We start from the raw sequence: 17,954 nt of genomic DNA on the forward strand, positions 1-17,954 counted from the left end.
CGCATTGCTCTCACACAGTGGGGACTTGCATGTTCAGCCAGCCGCACCAACCACTGATTAAGCTTCTGAAGTGTCCAAGAGCCGGGTTTTAACTTAACATTTCACCCTTGGTCTTTTTCCAGCAGGAGCTCTCAGCTCCAAATATTCATGACCTCAAACAGGCATTAGCCAGTTTTGTCTAGGCAAAGCAACACAACACTGATACCAGTGAAGCCTGGCAATCGGTGCTATGCTTAGGCTGAAGTTGTATTTCAAACTCATTCTGTATTTATGAAGGAGGAAAACAGTCACTGAGTTCAGCTTGTAAGGTTACAGCGTTGATGAGACTTCAGTGCCATATTCGAGGTCTTAAAAAAGGTTAGTTCCTGGAACAGGTAGGGACCTAGGTAAGGATGTTATTGAAGAGGAACATCGTGAGACAGACGGAAGCTGGGAGATGAAGGTAAATTATGATTCTGATGCTGATCAGACATGAAATGTTATCTCTTCACATTAGCCTGCCAGGGTTACTCTCGGGCACCAGATACAGATAGTCCTATCTTATCTTACCTATCGACACACATAGGAGTGTAGATAGTTGAACACTGTGTGTGTGTGTGTGTGTGTGTGTGTGTGTGTGTGTGTGTGTGTGTGTGTGTGTGTGTGTGTGTGTGTGTGTGTGTGTGTGTGTGTGTGTGTGTGTGTGTGTGTGTGGATGCAGACGGACGAAAAAAGGTGGTAGCTTGAGGGGAGCGTCCAACCTGCTCTTGGTGTGCTGGTTTTCCTACACAGTTCAATAGGTTACTCTCATAGTGGATTGATAGTCGTAGCAGTGTGCAAAGACTAAACAGATTGCCGTGGTAACCGCATCTGTCAGATCGGCCAATACAGCAAGTTTATCAGGTGGAGATTGACTCTGGACGGAGGACTCATACACTGGAGCCCTGTGCTTCAGCTTTCACTAAAAAGGCCCAGAGGCACGACCTAATGGATATGACGTCAATACAGAGGGAGGAGGAGGACCATTAAAAGGAACATCAGGGCAAGAGAAGCAGCCACATGTGTGTCTATTCATGTGAGTGTTTCAGGGAACAATGATGCTATAAATACAGAAATAGGGACATTTCGCATGAGGATGCAAAATATGCAAATGGAATAAACACAGGGTTTGTGGATGAACATTTTTTTTGGTCTTTTTAAAGAAAGAGGGAAACAGGTGGGGAAGAATATATTGGGACTGGATCAGTATGTTTTGTGTGTAACAGTGGTAGGTGTCTGTGGGCTCAAAGAGGATCCACACATGAGTTTGAATAGTAAAATAGACGTGGGGTGCTTCTGCTGCACGCCCTCTCGCGTATTCACAGATGCAAATGCACATGTGCGCACATTTTTCCACTCTGCTGATGGATGAACAGTGCTATAAGAATGCGGACTGCATGGACTGCTCAGAATGAAAGCGGTAATGAGGACTGATGGATGGTATCGACGGGGCCAAAATTTGCAGCACTGCAGAGAGCTGCAGAGGTAGAGAGAGGAAGAGAGTTTGAAGCACTCCGGATCCCAGGGCTGCATCACTGTGCGTGCTGTTTACAAGGAGGCTGTGCAGTTTGTTTTTGTGTGAGAGTTGTGGGAGCTTCCTTTTGGAAGCGGAGAGGGCTAATGAATTCAGCTTTCCCAGCATCCCCAGCTGCCTCGCGACCTCACCTCTCAATCACTCACAATGGGTACCTTTTATTTATAGAGCCATTATTTTTAGCCCTCTATAATTTCAGCCGTCTGCCTCTTGAAGAATTAACGGCAGGCACATTGGAGGGAAAGATGGAGAAAGAAAATGAGAGAGAGAGAGCCAGAAAAGATTGAAAGAATCAATTGAGTCAAGTTCATTTTTGTACTGCATAAAAGAAAATTATTTTCTTTACAACCTAGTTCATATTTTCACAGTTTGGGCCTTCGTTTTTTATGAATTATTAAAACATTTTACTCACAGTTTAATTGGCAAGACTTGGAATGCAGCGCTGAAGTCAAGAAGGTGAGACACATTAAAAATCTACATCTTCATATACTGTCTGGGACATGTCTTTGAGGCTGTAACTTTCCAAAGTGATGCTTCGAGTTGAATGTTTACGTCAGCATGCAAACATTTAGGGAAGCTCATTTCCCTACACAGCACTTTTTTGCCTAGATTTTATTACAAAATAACTCAAAATATCAAGTTATTTCCTCAATTATGAGCTATTTTAAGTTTGAGTCAGGAAGTGGTCAAATTTGAGATACCTAATTCAAAATACAGACTTATGGGTAGCAAAGAAAACATTTGATTTGAGATATATATATATATATATATATATATATATATATATATATATATATATATGAATTAGCTGGACTTTTTTTTCAGTAAAGTTCGCCACAAGGCTAAAACCTAACCATTTGATCCGAAATCTGCACTCTTAGTCCCAACTGTTATTTCTAGAGTCAGGAAATCATCACCCAGAGAGAGGACAAAAGCGCTGGTCAAATGTGGACTCCCAATACACAGATGAGGAAAGAAGGAAAAATGTATTGTTTCAGCAGATAGAAGGGAGCTGTGTGTCTGTGTGGGGTGGTGGCTACAGACAGAGAGCGAAATGGATGCAGACTAACTCACTGAGAGACAATCAAGTGAAACGGGAGAATGAGTGCTGGGAACATGGTTGTTTATTCAGCCTCGAAAGCCTCCGAGCATTGGCACTGCACAAATCAAGCCCATACAATCAAATCTTCATTGAAGGCATCTGTGCAAACCAACCAGCACATAGCTATGGGTGACACTTCACCACAGAAATGTGGGTTTGTGTGTATGTGTGCCCGGCATCTGAGTGTACGGCCTCCTGACTGTTAGACCCCTGCCCCAAGGCAGAACCAGAGGAAAAGGAGAACAGTCTTGGCAGCCATTGAGTGCGCCATCTGTTCCCGTGGATGTGGTCAGTCTGAATTAGACCCTTCTGTATCTCTTGCACGCTCAGAAACACACACAGAGATAAACAATCCCGTCTTGTTTCTGCTTGCTTTCTCATCTACTGTATTTCATGGGGCACAGTACATCTGGCTGTCCAGGCTGCCACAGCCCCCTGGCCATGTGTCTGGACTTCTGTTCAGAGGGTCCGTGGTTTCAGGGGGAGCAAAGGCAAAAAAAAGAAATAGAAGAAAGGAAGGGTTGGGGCTGGGGAGGACTCATATCGATTCATACCCGCCAGCAACGCGCCAAGAAACTGCTTTCATAATCCTCCCTCTTAAATAATTCACCACTCGCCCTCAAAATTTCATCAGCACCTACATATAGAGAACAATCTCCCCCACAGCAGCAGCAGCAGCATTTTGAGGAAGGTAGAGGATGATGAGGCAGCAGATGAGTGAGCAGGTGGAAGACAGCCTGTTGATAATATCCCTGTCAAAACCCAGAATCAGCTATCGCAGGCCACTTGTGTGGCTGCAACACATTCATCTGTGCGTCTCCAGACATGACAGTATACCAGTTTTTGGGACGTGCGATTTATCAGGTACATTTGACTAATGTTCAGAGCAGCTGGCTGCAGTCGTAGGAGACAAATTTTACATGATACAGCCGGCATTATGGAGCAAAGTACTCTATACTGAATAATCTAAAAGCAGAGTGCTGTTAACCATTCAACCATTCCTACAGTCGCCTCTGCAGTGGAAAGAAACAAGCCCATTTCCCTGGGCAACATATAAAATACAAAACAGGAGGAAGTTATTGGAATTGTTTTGTCAAGTTAGTCTTGTTACCAGTGGTTTCTTTTTCTGAGATTCTCCTGATGTATTTAGGTGGTGTCGGCAGACATCACCCTTGATCCTCAACAAGAAAGAGATGGCAGCATCCAAATACGACAACCAAAGATTAAGACATCCCCTTAGAGCCTGCCGTGGCTCAAAAGAAGGCACTTGATCTCATATCCTTGAGGGTAGTTTGGCAGGAGTGAGAACAGGAAGGAAGGAGAAATCAAGACATGCTAAAGGGGTTGTTCTGCCCCAAAGGTATGAATGATGTAGCAGTTGCCGGCAAATGCCATTAGACTAGTAACGTACTTATTGAAAGATTAATAAATTTGTGATTAAATCTGGTTTGATTTCCCTGATGCCAACGCGGTGACTTGTCAGCAGTAATGCAAGAAGCGAATAATATATTTTCAATCACTTTGCAAGTTATTAACAGTCATTATTCAAGTTGATGTCATAAAGCAGTTCAGCCTTCAGCATGAACCCAGCTCAATATCTGAGCGTCTTTACTTTTTACTTCTTTACTTACTTCACAAAAACTCACAGCCACTCGTAGTTCTTGCCAAACTCATCTTTAACTTTGCCTGCATATTTCTTTAGCATTGATAATATTATCACTATGCATGTAGACCCTCTAAGACTAAAATAAATGTTGTTAAAAAAGAATTCATGTTGGATTTGTGCAGTATTGGGATGTTACGTTGCATCCTTTTGGACAGTTACTGTCCTGCAAAGTCCACGAGACTAAATTTAGGCTGTTTCCTTATGACATGCTGAGACATGCAGGTGGACAGCAAGAGGGGAAATTAATTCTGTACAATAATAACATCTTTGGCTCGCACAGGCTTCTCCACTCCCAGCCGTCTTTGGATACCTCCAGCAACTCAGCTGGCTATAATGCTAAAAACGCTCCTTCCTGCTGAAGTGACACTGTTTGAAAAACTGATGGCCAGCAGTATAAATTTCCTACTACGTTATATTGAAATATTGTTATTTTTCCAACATTTTATTTATCTGATAGTGCCTACACTTTCTTTTATACTCAAAACAGCTGAAACATAAGCTATAATGGATTTATCTAACAAAGTAGTTTGAGCAGAAAGCACCTTTGTAACTGATCACATGTAATACTACTGATCATGATCCTGAGTTTTATACTCAGGATTTTGAGTACTTAGTTTGTATCCCCTAGTTTAGGATTTACAATATTTTATTATTAGTAGTATTATTACTGTTATTATTTTGTTAATCATGATTAGGGTTTATATCTCATTCCACACTACTAATGTTAGGTTGCTACATATATGTGTGTGTAGTCTGTGTATTGGTTAGTTACTTTGTAACCCTTTGTCTTGTTATCTAGATTCGATTCACCTGTGCGTACATATGGACTTTGTGTTTTGGGCATTTCTCTGCCTAAAATAAAGTATGCATTTGAGTCCTCAACCTCACAATTCATGACAATTACAGCCAGCAGCCACTTAAATTAGTTTTTCACAAACTCAAATAAAATGAGAGAAATTTCCATTGATCCATTTTCTTTCACTTATTCACAATAGAATACAGAAAAATATCAAATGAGGGGACAAATTGAAGGTCATTTTGAATTTGATGGCAGTAATACTTCTCAAAAAGTTGGGACATTGCCACTGTGTAGCATCCACTCTTCTTTTTCTTCCCTTCAGCCCATAAACATCTGAGGAGACCTGCAGCTGGACCTTTTGGAGATGACTGTTGTCCCGTTTTTGTCTGATATGTCATTCAATCCAAGGTCTTCCCTGAAAATGACACATCTAGATGGGAGCATGTGTTGTTCTGAAACCTGTGTATACCTTTCAGTATCAGTGGTGTCTTTCTAGATAGAAACTAATGCAAGATAATGAGATACTCGACCATTGTTTTTGGACTTTTGGTTGTTGTTGCAGATTTGTGATCCTCTGCCCATCTTTATTTCTGAGAAACTCTGCTTCTCTAAGAAGCTCATTTTATACGCAGTCATGTTACTGACCTGCTGCTATTTAACCTAATTAATTGCAAAATGTCCCTCCAGCTCTTTCTTTTTTTTAGCACCACTTACTTTTCCAGCCTTTTGTTGCCCTAGTCCCAACTTTTTCAAGACGTGTTGCTGTCAAATTCAAAATGAGCTAATGTTTAACATACAGTAGTAAAATTTCTCAATTTAAACATTTGATACGTTTTTATACATTCTATTGTGAATAAGATGAGTGTTTGTGAGACTTGTAAATGATTGCATTTTGTTTGTGTTAACTTTTACACATGATGCCAACTTTTTTGGAATTGGGGTTATAATTGGTGAGCTTTAGAGTTGCTGGTAGGTGGTAATGTTACTTAGGGTGGTAGATGTTTTGCCCTATTACCAGTCCTTAGAGAAATATGTGCAACTGATTGCTGTGGCGTTATTGTGTTGTTGTTGGAAGACTAGACTGCTATTAATCTCCTAATCTCATCTGTGTAAAAATGTGATGAAGTAATATTTCCAGAATGTCTGTATTTTCTGTTATTGCACAGCACACATTCACATGTATGACAGTAAAGAGACGTTTTGATTGATTCTTTAATTCGTCAGACTGAATATAAACATAAAAGTTCGAACCAAGCATCAAAATGGGGAAGAAAATTGATCTAAGTGACTTTGAATTTGGTTATTAGAGCCAGATGGGCTGGTTTGAGTATTTCAGAAGCTGCTGAGCTACTCGTATTTTCACACACAACCATCTCTAGTGTCTGAAAAAGAGAAAATAGCCAGTGAGCAGTAGTTGACTTGGCAAAAATTTGTTGTTAATACCAGAGGTCAGAAGAGAATGGCTGGGTGTCATTCCTGTCAGCGAAGAACAGGAAACTGAGGCTACAATTCACACAAAATTGGACAACAGATTGGAAAGACATGGCCCGGTCTGATGAGTGTTGGTTACTGCTGCAACATTCAGATGGTGGAGTGCATGCCTTGTATCAGCAGTTTAGGCTGTAGGGTCTTTACCACACAATATAAAGCGCCTTGAGGCGAAAATTGAATTGAACTTAATTGCTGGTGGTATAATGAGGGATAATCTCTTGCATCCCTTAGTACCAGTTGAGTATGAGTATTGTTGCTCACCAGTATTGCATTATGGCCACAGCGTACCCATTTTCTGTGGCACGCAAACTATGTCACAAAACTCAGATAATCTCAAACTGAAAGGACAATGAGTTCACTGCCCTCAAGTTGCCTCCACAGTCACCAGATCTCAATCCAATGGAGCACCTTTTGGGATTTGGTGCAATGGGAGATTCATATCATACAGCAGCTGACTGATGCTAACATGTCAATGTGAACCAAAATCTCTGGGGAATGCTTCCAGCGTCATGTCGAATCTATCTATCTAATCTCTGAATTAAGGCATTTTTGAAGGCAAAGGGGTTTAGCTATCACTTCTCAGGCAGATTATTTACATTTTTAGTTGATTAAAGTCTTTTGTCTACATGAAATGCAAATTAAATGCATAAAAAATACAGCCCAAGTTATAACAAATGTATTTTAAAAATGGGAAAATTCCATTGCAATGACTGTGCTAAATCTGTGAGTAATTTGCTCAAGGTTATGACTAGCCAAAACGTCCAACTTGGTATTACATATCCAGAGTTATTTCTGGCCATCGATATCTCATAGCTCAGTTCAAACAACAGAAAAGATAACATAATATTTGGACATCTGCTGAGTGGGTGATCATTCATCAGTGAGCAAAATGGCAGAGCATATAAAAAGTTTTGCCTGGTTAGATGAGATAAGAAGAGGACAACGAACCGTGCACTTATGTAAATGCTTTGCGCATCCCGCTAATATCTTCAGTACACGTGCATCTCAGGCACACGCGTCCCTCTACACTACCCTGCCAGTTTTATTTTTACACCAGCTCAAGTGATTTGAAATTTAGGTTAAAGCACATTCTGGGTCTTTGTAGATCGACCTACATATTACAGTCGAGGACTTGGTCATTTATGACGCTTTGTTTTGCTAGACTGCAGTATCAAGAAGGGAAATTTGTGTTCCAGTTTTATGTCCTTATCCACAGCAGAGTCATAACACTGAGCGATACGGGGCTCGGCCATGATCGCATGAACGTATCTGTCTTAAAGCTTGGAAAGACATTATGTTCTAATGTCCACATCCAAGATTGCAGTATCTTGCACAATATGTAATGTCTTAAACAGTCGTGCTTTACTGTTTAGGCACTTGAAGGTTTCATTTCGTGCATAGTTGTGGAGCTGATCGCACTGCAGAGCTCACGGTGGGGTGCTAGAGTTTTGTGGGTGTGAGAGAGCTCTTGGCTCGACTTTCTCATGACATCTGCAGTTCAAGTTCAGGATTTTGTTTCGGATAACGTGTGATTGCGGTTAGTCATCGCATATCGATAACTTCAGTGTTATTCTTCGGTAGCTCCTGCAGCCCGCAAGGTTTTTTAAATTCACATTTGCTAGCAAAGTATAAATGCCATGTAAGTATCAGGCGAATATATTTACACGTCTTATGAAGTCATAATCATGTGTGTCATTGTGTTTACTTACACGTAATGCTCTCGCAGTGAGAGGGGGGCACGGCTTTAATTTAATCTTTGCTTTACTTGAACTGCTGCTTTTTTTATTGTCAGTGCAAAGCCTACACTACATTGAACTCTTAAAACCAGCCTACGAGTCATTGCAGGTATTGATGTCTGCACTTTTTGGGGATTTTATTTTGTTTTATTTCTTTAGCTCAATGCCAGAGCTGGAGTATAGTCATATACGTCCTTTTTGCGATATAACCCATATAACCTGTAGCTTGAATTTTGCATCTACACACAAATTCTACTGGATGTTGTCTGAGCATCTACTCACTTTTACTAATGAATTAACTGTAGTGCGATAAATTATTTGTTATTCAAATACACACATGTACATGTATTTTGCTTCCATTGAGCTTGCAGTCGCCTTTATATGATATGGCATATGTAACAGCATCTGTACACTTACATTCAATACTTTATCAGCAAATGGCTTCGAAATTGACTGATCGGCACTGCAAAACAAAGTGCTCTGTTTTCTGGAAGTACTCTGTTGTTATGATTGGGGGTAAAGTGTGTTTGCTGTAGCTGGAAAGTCTGTGGGGCAGAATTTAAACCCAGAAAATATCCTTGCGTATGTGTCAGCTTTGGTTCCAGGCTCTGTTGCTGAGAGCTGTCAAATATGGTATCAGTGTGTCCCCAGTGAGAAGAACAGCCAAATGGGATTTTCAAACAGGAAACTGGAAGGATGAGCTTTCCTCTTGTCCATACTCACAGTATAGTGCAAACACAGTCCCTGTGAGACTCTGCCTCTTTGTCTTTGTCTCGCCCCCTCCCTATTTCGATTTTCTTCCTTGTTTTCCTTATCCCCTGCCTCTCTGTCGGAGCAGTGAAAAAAAAGAACTTGTACATCGCCTGCGCAGCACAAGGGAGGAGTGCTGTAACTTAATTTACCCTGCCTGCTAAGTATTTCATGCTTGAGCTCTTGAACTGAAAAAGAAGCTCATTTGATTGTTCTTAACTTAAGCTTCCAATTATATCTCATTTTCTTTTCCTTAATAAACAAATGCACGTCTTTTTTGGGGGGCAAAATCTCTGGCAAACACATTGAGACACTACCTGTAGACTCCCCCCAGTGTATAAATGAGGTATACATGCAAAGCAGTTGTAGTCTCTCAGGGGGCTTCATGTTCAGTGTGCCTGCAAGACAGTGAGCTCAGCTTTATCAGCCCATTACTGTCAGCTAGAGTGATAACGGTCCAATGGAGACTCGGGCACATATACATTTGCGCGTACACATTCCTACCGCATACTTCGTCATTGCCCAAGGCCAAGTTATTTCGCTCTTCCACTTCTCTCTCAGGCACAGTGGAAGTATTAACTTGTAAGGAGATATTTATGAGTGTCTGAGGGTGCTTTCTGCTGTGTAATTCCAGCTTTTATGTATGGCTGTGCAAGATAAGGTAAAGAAAAAAAGTTTGTTCTCTTACATAAAATAACTCAGGCCTAAAAACATGCTTTTATTACAGTTTTTCTCAAATGCTAAAACACATGTCACAAACGTTACCACCAGGTCCCCCAATGTCCAAACACAACACCCTTCTCTAAAGCTACATAAACACAACCACACCTTCCCACTGCAAAACTCAAACTCCCACACCAAGAGAGCAGCTCGAAGCTGTCAAAACTGTAAACACTATACACAGCATTACACACTACAGCAAAACAATTGAAAACACAATGCTCAATTTGTGAGAAGGTTCTTTGGTTCATAACTGCCAATGCATATTTTTATAAACTGTACAGTAACGGATCGTCATAGAACCCTGCAGAGGATTAGGCATTTAGATTTGTGAGTTTCACATGAAGACTATAAATCTATAAAAACATCCTGCATGTACGTACACTACTGTAACACAACTCAATGCAAAAACAGAATCTATCGCACACAACAGTACTCTCGGAAACATGATCAGGGTGTGAAGTCTTTTTTATTGTCTACACGGTCTTTTTACAGTATTACACACAGTCACTGTGCGGCATCATGTCGCCGAGCTGCATTGGGCCACATCACCTCATCCACATCACAGGCTATATTGTCCCTTGCTAGGCACCGCGGGAAAAACGCCCTGGAATGGCGAATCCATCCCTGGAAGGCCTCCACTGGGATGTCAGCACAGGCCAGCTCCATTGCCCGTACGAGGTTCTCTCTTGTGTATGGCTGTCTGTCATACACCTTCCATCTCCATGATGAGAAGAACTCCTTTATAGGGTTCAGGAAAGGGGAGTAGGGTGGCAGACAGACGTTTAAAAAGTGGTCACTGTTGGTGGTGAACCACTCTCTGATTTGGTGTGTTTTGTGGAAGCGGACGTTGTCCCAAATGATCACATACATGTGATGTGCTAGCCTAGGATGGTGTTGTTGACGGTCCAGGAGGATGTCTTTTAGCTCCTCTAGGAAGGTGAGGAGACGTTGGGTGTTGTAAGACCCAAGGACAGCATGCCGGTGGACAGATGAGGACGTCTGTCTGCCACCCTACTCCCCTTTCCTGAACCCTATAGAGGAGTTCTTCTCATCATGGAGATGGAAGGTGTATGACAGACAGCCATACACAAGAGAGAACCTCGTACGGGCAATGGAGCTGGCCTGTGCTGACATCCCAGTGGAGGCCTTCCAGGGATGGATTCGCCATTCCAGGGCGTTTTTCCCGCGGTGCCTAGCAAGGGACAATATAGCCTGTGATGTGGATGAGGTGATGTGGCCCAATGCAGCTCGGCGACATGATGCCGCACAGTGACTGTGTGTAATACTGTAAAAAGACCGTGTAGACAATAAAAAAGACTTCACACCCTGATCATGTTTCCGAGAGTACTGTTGTGTGCGATAGATTCTGTTTTTGCATTGAGTTGTGTTACAGTAGTGTACGTACATGCAGGATGTTTTTATAGATTTATAGTCTTCATGTGAAACTCACAAATCTAAATGCCTAATCCTCTGCAGGGTTCTATGACGATCCGTTACTGTACAGTTTATAAAAATATGCATTGGCAGTTATGAACCAAAGAACCTTCTCACAAATTGAGCATTGTGTTTTCAATTGTTTTGCTGTAGTGTGTAATGCTGTGTATAGTGTTTACAGTTTTGACAGCTTCGAGCTGCTCTCTTGGTGTGGGAGTTTGAGTTTTGCAGTGGGAAGGTGTGGTTGTGTTTATGTAGCTTTAGAGAAGGGTGTTGTGTTTGGACATTGGGGGACCTGGTGGTAACGTTTGTGACATGTGTTTTAGCATTTGAGAAAAACTGTATTACCCCCCCGTTGGCCAGGAACCTCAGTGATGGCTCTTTGGCCAATGATGTTACGGCCTCTTCGCCTTCGTTTCTGGAGGTTGAAGCCAGCCTCATCCAGGAAGAGGTACTCATGGGGTCTGGCCATCGCGTCCAACTGCATTATCCTCTGTGAACATGGAAAAGCGTACAGGTGTTCAGAATGGTCAATCAGGTAGCACAGTATTGTCCAGAAGTAATGTAGGCCACTAAGCAACACAGTATGTCGACTAACTGTACTGTGGACATGGATGTATACGTACTTGCACATACTCGTAACGTTGTTCTATGTGTCGCGCAGAGTTGCGCTCAAAGGGAACCCTGTAGACCTGTTTCATCCTCATCTGTTGGCGCCGGAGAACTCGGTCTATTGTGGACACGCTGACAGCATCAATGTTCTCAAAGTTTACATTATCTGCAATGACTTTGTCTCTGATCTCTCGGAGTCTAATGCAGTTGTTCTCACGGACCATATCTGCAATGAGGGTTTCTTGTGCCGCTGTGAATATGGCAACCCTCCCACCTCTATGTGGCATCCTTTCAGCTCTAAAGAAAGAAACATGTGTTGTCAATTGACTGATTTATATGTAAAACTACATGTAAAGTAACAGACCACTTTCACAGGCCTGTAAAACTGTAGTGTGACAAAGAAAGCAATAGCGTACTATACCTGTTGTGTTGTCTAAATGCCTTGATAATGGTAGCCACGGTGAACCTACTCAGGTTTGGATGTACTCTTCGTCCCGCTTCAGCCATTGTCATGCCATGGCCAATGACATGATCAATTACTGTTGCTCGCATATCATCTGTTATGATGGTGCGAGGTTGTCTTCTTCTCCCACCTGGACCTTCTCTCTCTTGTTGGCCTCCTTCTCTTCCTCCTCTACTCCGAACTCCTCTTCTTCTTAGGCCTTCACCTCTTCCTCCTCTGATCTCAACCCCTCTTCCTCTTTGGCCTGCACCTCTTCCTCTTTGGCCTGCAGCTCTTCTCCTTCCGCACGCTCGAATGCCTTCATCCATTGTGATTGTTTGGCATCTTCACCAAACTATGCTTTTATAGGTGGGGTCACATCATTAGCAACAGGTGTCTTCAATTTTGAGTCGTTGTGTGTAGTGACTGACGCCAGGTGTGTTCCCTGTGTTCAAAGATTGGTGACTGTGGCAAGCATTTTGCATCACATGGGCTTTCATTTGAGAATATGAGCAGAGTTGTTTTGCAACATGTGTTTTAGCAAGGAAAAATGTGTTTAGATTTATGAGTACAGAGGGTTGTGTTTTGTGAATTGTGTCTTCATGTGACATGTGTTTATGGTACTGGAATATGGTGGCTACATTTAGTAAATGTGTTTAGACTACTGGTCATTTGGGTTACAGGATTGGCTTTTGTGTTTTAACATTTGAGAAAAACTGTAATAGCAATGTTCCCCAAAAGAACCAGATGAGTCGTCAAGTAAGGGCCCCGTACAAAGTGTTGTGTCATCCTGGAATATGTCCAGAGATGTTTGAGGAGCACTGGAGCTTATTGCAACACATGATTGTATCAGCACATAAAAAGGCCACTGATGGAGAAAAGGCTTTGATTTTGTACAATGCTGAGGACTTGCACAACAGGAGCACCAACTCAGTCTTACAATCTTGCCAGATTGCAGGAGATTGAGTTGCTCCTCGGTGAATTTCTTTTTGACTGACTTTTATTGCATGGGATGTGATTTCCTTACAGAATGGGGGTAACTCTGCCTCATTTGGAGAAACAAGTGGGCCATGGGAGGATCGCATATTCCTGTGGAGGCTCATTACAAGAGTATCTATGACTCAGCTGTCGTCTGCACCCCTATTTTCCTGTAGTAGATATAAATTTATGCAAAGTTTACACGCGTATATTCCTCTGTTGTGCTTTCTTTTCTCTCCCGCTGCGTTCCCCTGGCTGTCCACTTTAATTCATTTACAGAGTTATTCATGTGAACTCACAGTCACAGGGTAGTTAGTTTGGACTTGATTTGCCTGAATCCCAGTGCACTGACTGTTAAGGTAACAGTGAACAGGGTGCGTATCAATTTGAAAAGCAAGGCCGTGAAAGGACACCGGCTCACAAACGCCCACTGCCTTGTTATCTCCTTGTTCCGCTCTTGCATTGGGATTGAGTGAGAGCCCCACATAACTGTTTTTCCATTCTCTTTTATGTCTCTCCCTCTTTGTCTCTCTCTGGCTGTCTTGTCCTATCTTTCACTCACTCTCCCTGCCTCTCACACACACTCTCCAACATAGCATCCACTCATTCTGACACTGTCAGCAAAGATATTCTTCCGTCATACTCAAGAAACTCAAAACTACTTTTTTTGTTGTTGTTGTTGTTATTTTTTGCTACACTCGCTCATCTCCTCTCACACCCACAGCTTTCTCTTCTCGTTCGCTTCCCTTGCAACATATCTGCCCTTTCCTCTTTCTTTCAGCTCAGCGACAGAGCCTGTCGCCACAGAATGCATTCCACCAGCTGAAGGGGATGCGTCACATGCAGTGCAGGCTGCATGTGCCTGTCACAGCCTGCCCCATCCACAAGGTTCTTCCACAGCCCTAAAATAAATTTGCTCCATTTTAGCCCTTGCATGATAAAAGCAGTTCTCAGGAAATTTAAGAATAATTCAGCACAAATTTGATCTCAGTTCCCTTTCTGTTCCTCTTGAGAGAAAGAATTGATCCACGTGGTGGTGAGAAAATAGAGAAGAGAGATGGTGGTGAGAAAGAAGAACGAGGATTGAGAGAAGGTGAGAGGTGGTGATGACAGGAAGAGCGATCTGAGAGAGTGAAATGGATATTGAAACGCTAAAAGGGGAGACAAATTAGCAAAGAGAAGATGAAGTGGGGTTGGAAGACAAAGGGGAAAGAAAGGGTAGAGATGATAGCGATATGAAAAATGTTACATTAAAAAGAAGAGGAGAACGACGGCTGGGGTTAAGTGATGTAAGGTAAAAACTGATGATGTGATAGAAGCTGTGATTAATCATATGAGGCCAGTTTCACTAGCTCGTGGAAGATTGTAAGATTGTTGTTGCAAGTTTCTTCCCACACTCTGCGCAAGTGTGTAAATAAAGATCACTATTTTTGGCACCTACCTGGACTCAGTCTGCTTACTTCTCTTGCCCAAATCGAACGAGTTTCCAACACTACGCACAGGCCTGATTACTCCCAGATCTGTTAAATCAAGAAATCACTTAAATAGCACCTATGTGACAAAGTGATGTAAGCTAAAAGATCTCAAATAGCAACACATCAAGCCACAGTCTAAAGAAACTCAGGAACAGATCAGAAAAAAAATAATTGACATCTGTCAGTCTGGAAAGGAATAGTTAGACATATTTAAGGGTTCAGAGTGAGAACATTATCCACAAATGGAGAAAATTTGAAACACTGATGAAACTTCCCAGGAGTGGCCGGTTTATCAAAATTACTCGATGACGCCTCCAGGAGGTCACAAAAGAACCCAGAGCAGCATCTAAAGAAGTGCAAGCCTCACTTTCCTTAGTTAAGGACTTTTTAAAAAATATTCTGTGGACTGATGAGAAACTTGACTCCCTTAACATCTGCTGTAAAACTAGCACAGCATTTCATAAAAACAACATCAAGCCAACAGTTAAACATGGTAGCGGTAGTGTGATGGTTTGGGGCTGCTTTGTTGCGTCAGTACATGAACAAGTTGGTATGACTGATGCAACCACGAATTCAGCTCTCTACCAGCAACTCCTGAAGGAGAGTCCAGCCATCAGTTTGTGCCCTGGAGCTCAAGCGCACTTGCAGCAGGACAATGTTGGGAAACGCACCAGCAAGTCCACCTCTGAATGGATTCAAAAGGTTTTGGAGTGGCATAGATAAAGTCAAGATTTAAATCAGATCGAGGTGTTTGGGCATGAACTTAACAAGCCGTTCATGCTCGAAAAACTCTCCAAATTAAAACAATTCTGCAAAGAAGAGTGGGCCAAAAATTCCTTTACGGTGATGTGAAAAACTCATTGCCAGTTATCACAAATGCTTGATTGTAGTTCTTGCTGCCAAGAGCAACATAACCAGTTATTAGATTTAGGGGACAATTATTTTTTTTCACATAGGGTCAAGTAGGTTTGGATAGCTTCTTTCTCTCAACAAATGAAATCATCATTTAAAAATTGCACGTTGTGTTTACTCGGGTTATCGTTATATTAGACCTTTTAGATTTATTAGGTGACAAAGAGAGAAAACTCTGTAATAGGATATGCTACCAGTGTATATCAGGTGAGACAACAAATACATTCACGTCCAGATTTTTCTTTATGACAGTTTCAAACCACAGCATCTGTGTCACACTGAGGCACAAAGCAGCCTTCACTGTACTGTACAAAATACAAAGACTAAGCTGAAATTCGAGAAGCAAAAACAAGATGAGCAGTCATCTGAGAGGGAGAAACTGAAGCACAGTCAAGGCAAACATTGACAAAGAGATGGATTATGGAAGAACGGCTGCCAAGACACAATCTGTACAACCATTCGCAGAGCTGTAATGCTCTGATGAGAATCTCCTCTCTTTTGTGTTATTGCACTGCATTCTTAGTAAAAGGCTTTAGTATAGCACACTAAAAAAAAAAAGCAAAAGCACACATACACACACAAACGCACAGAAGGCTATTTCAAAATGTCCCGAGCAGTAATGCCAGGCTATTAGAGTTAACTGCTGACCTGCAGGAACAAGAATCGACAGCCATCTCCCTCACTGCATCTCTTTAAGCCCCCAGTCTACTGATGGTGCTGCTGGTGCACTGTTTTGTGCAGTCGTATATATGTAGATGATTGCAGGTGGTACGTCGTTATATCAAGATTTTCACCATGTGGCTTTAAGAAAGTCTGACAGTTTTAGGCTTAAAAGCAGCAAATGCACGCACACTCTGAAATAACACTCTCATTGCGAGATGAAGTGGCTCATGGGGACTGTGTCGGGCTGTTGTTGAGTCACTGTATTTCAGCTCAGAGTGAACAAGCAGCCAGTCGGCCTCTCCTCCCTGCCCTCTTGCAGCAAAGTGGGGTCCACACACCTTGACAGGATAATAACAGCAGCCGCGCATGATATCGAGCATAATTGTGTCGCTGTTTGTCATTTATCAAAGGTTTACCCAGCTGACATTTTCCCAGTGTGATGTGGACGATGAGGCTGATTTTGATGAAACTGTTTGAAAGGTCATGTTCAGAACTAAACCGTGTTACGGGACTGACTGTCACCTTCCCTGCTAAGCTGCATGCAGCATTAGACTATTCAAACATGTATAGTTTCACCGGGATTGGAGATTTTCTCCAATACCTTTGTTCTATTCTTATAGAGCAAAAGCATCTGAGAATTCTTCTTCTTATTGGAAATTCTTATTATTATTGCACAGTGAGTCAGGATTTCACTGTACTTCTATTTTAATTCACTCTAGAGTGGGGGTGGATCCAGATGAAAACCAGGAGGACTGCATTTTTGAGGTAAGCGCACTTGCTTCTACTATAGATAAATCTTTTTTCTAAATTCACTATATTTATTCATCCTCTTGTTTTTCTTTCTGGGATCAAATTTTGCCTTTTTTAATAGAAATGTTTATCAGCTTCCTTCTTTATGCACAACATATTATGTGACTGTCAAATAACTGGATTCGGCTAAATATTCCAAATTGATCCTTTTTTTAATCAGTGCTTTCTAAATCATTCTCAGCACAATTTGCATTGATCTGCAGGCATCGCTTCTCCAATCCCATTTAGAAGATTGTATATTAGTGCCACTGTTTATCGATGGGTTACGGCGAGTTAATTGTCATTCCGTGTGCTTTAACATGCTGAAGCTTGAACATCATTGCAGTCTGTTTATGAATTTATCTGATTTGTTTCAGGGGGGCTTCTCTAGTTAGAAAGAGTGCACATTAAACTTAAGAAAATAATGCTGCCAAGAATATGCTCAATGCCAAAAAAACAAGTATTGGCCCAACAGCTTCTAATATTGACTGTCACACAGTCACTTACATTTCACTGTGTTACAAGAAGTGATTCTGCCTACATACGCATTGTGTCGCACTGGAAGCAGCAAGCTTCGCTGAACATGTGAGAGAGGGCAGTCACATGACTATAAAACTTTGAGTGGTTTTGTGGTCAACACATTCTTCTTTCACACTATTTCTTATTTAAATATTGAGAACTGTACATTATAGGGATTTACTAATATGTATAATTTCTGCAAATATTGTACTTACAGCATGTCCTTCCATCCTCTCCTACTGACACATAATGGGCTTCCAGCCTTTAATCTTGGGTCTGCTGTTTATTTTAAGACCACATGGCATTAAAGT

The 17,954-nt window shown here is 41.8% G+C and overlaps 1 protein-coding gene across 1 annotated transcript in view; it reads left to right on the top strand.

The window, feature by feature from the left end:
• The window catches only part of LOC146380394 (sodium/hydrogen exchanger 9-like), a 67,958-nt gene that overhangs the window by 38,590 nt on the left and 11,414 nt on the right, over positions 1-17,954 (top strand). The window contains exon 13 of the mRNA XM_084939449.1: positions 17,055-17,100. Within this exon, the coding sequence (XP_084795575.1) occupies positions 17,055-17,100 (46 nt within the window). The remainder of the gene's footprint in view (positions 1-17,054; positions 17,101-17,954) is intronic.

Source organism: Perissodus microlepis, chromosome 9 (assembly GCF_051167445.1).
Source record: "Perissodus microlepis isolate ML-2025 ecotype Zambia chromosome 9, ASM5116744v1, whole genome shotgun sequence".
NCBI classification, from domain to species: domain Eukaryota; kingdom Metazoa; phylum Chordata; class Actinopteri; order Cichliformes; family Cichlidae; genus Perissodus; species Perissodus microlepis.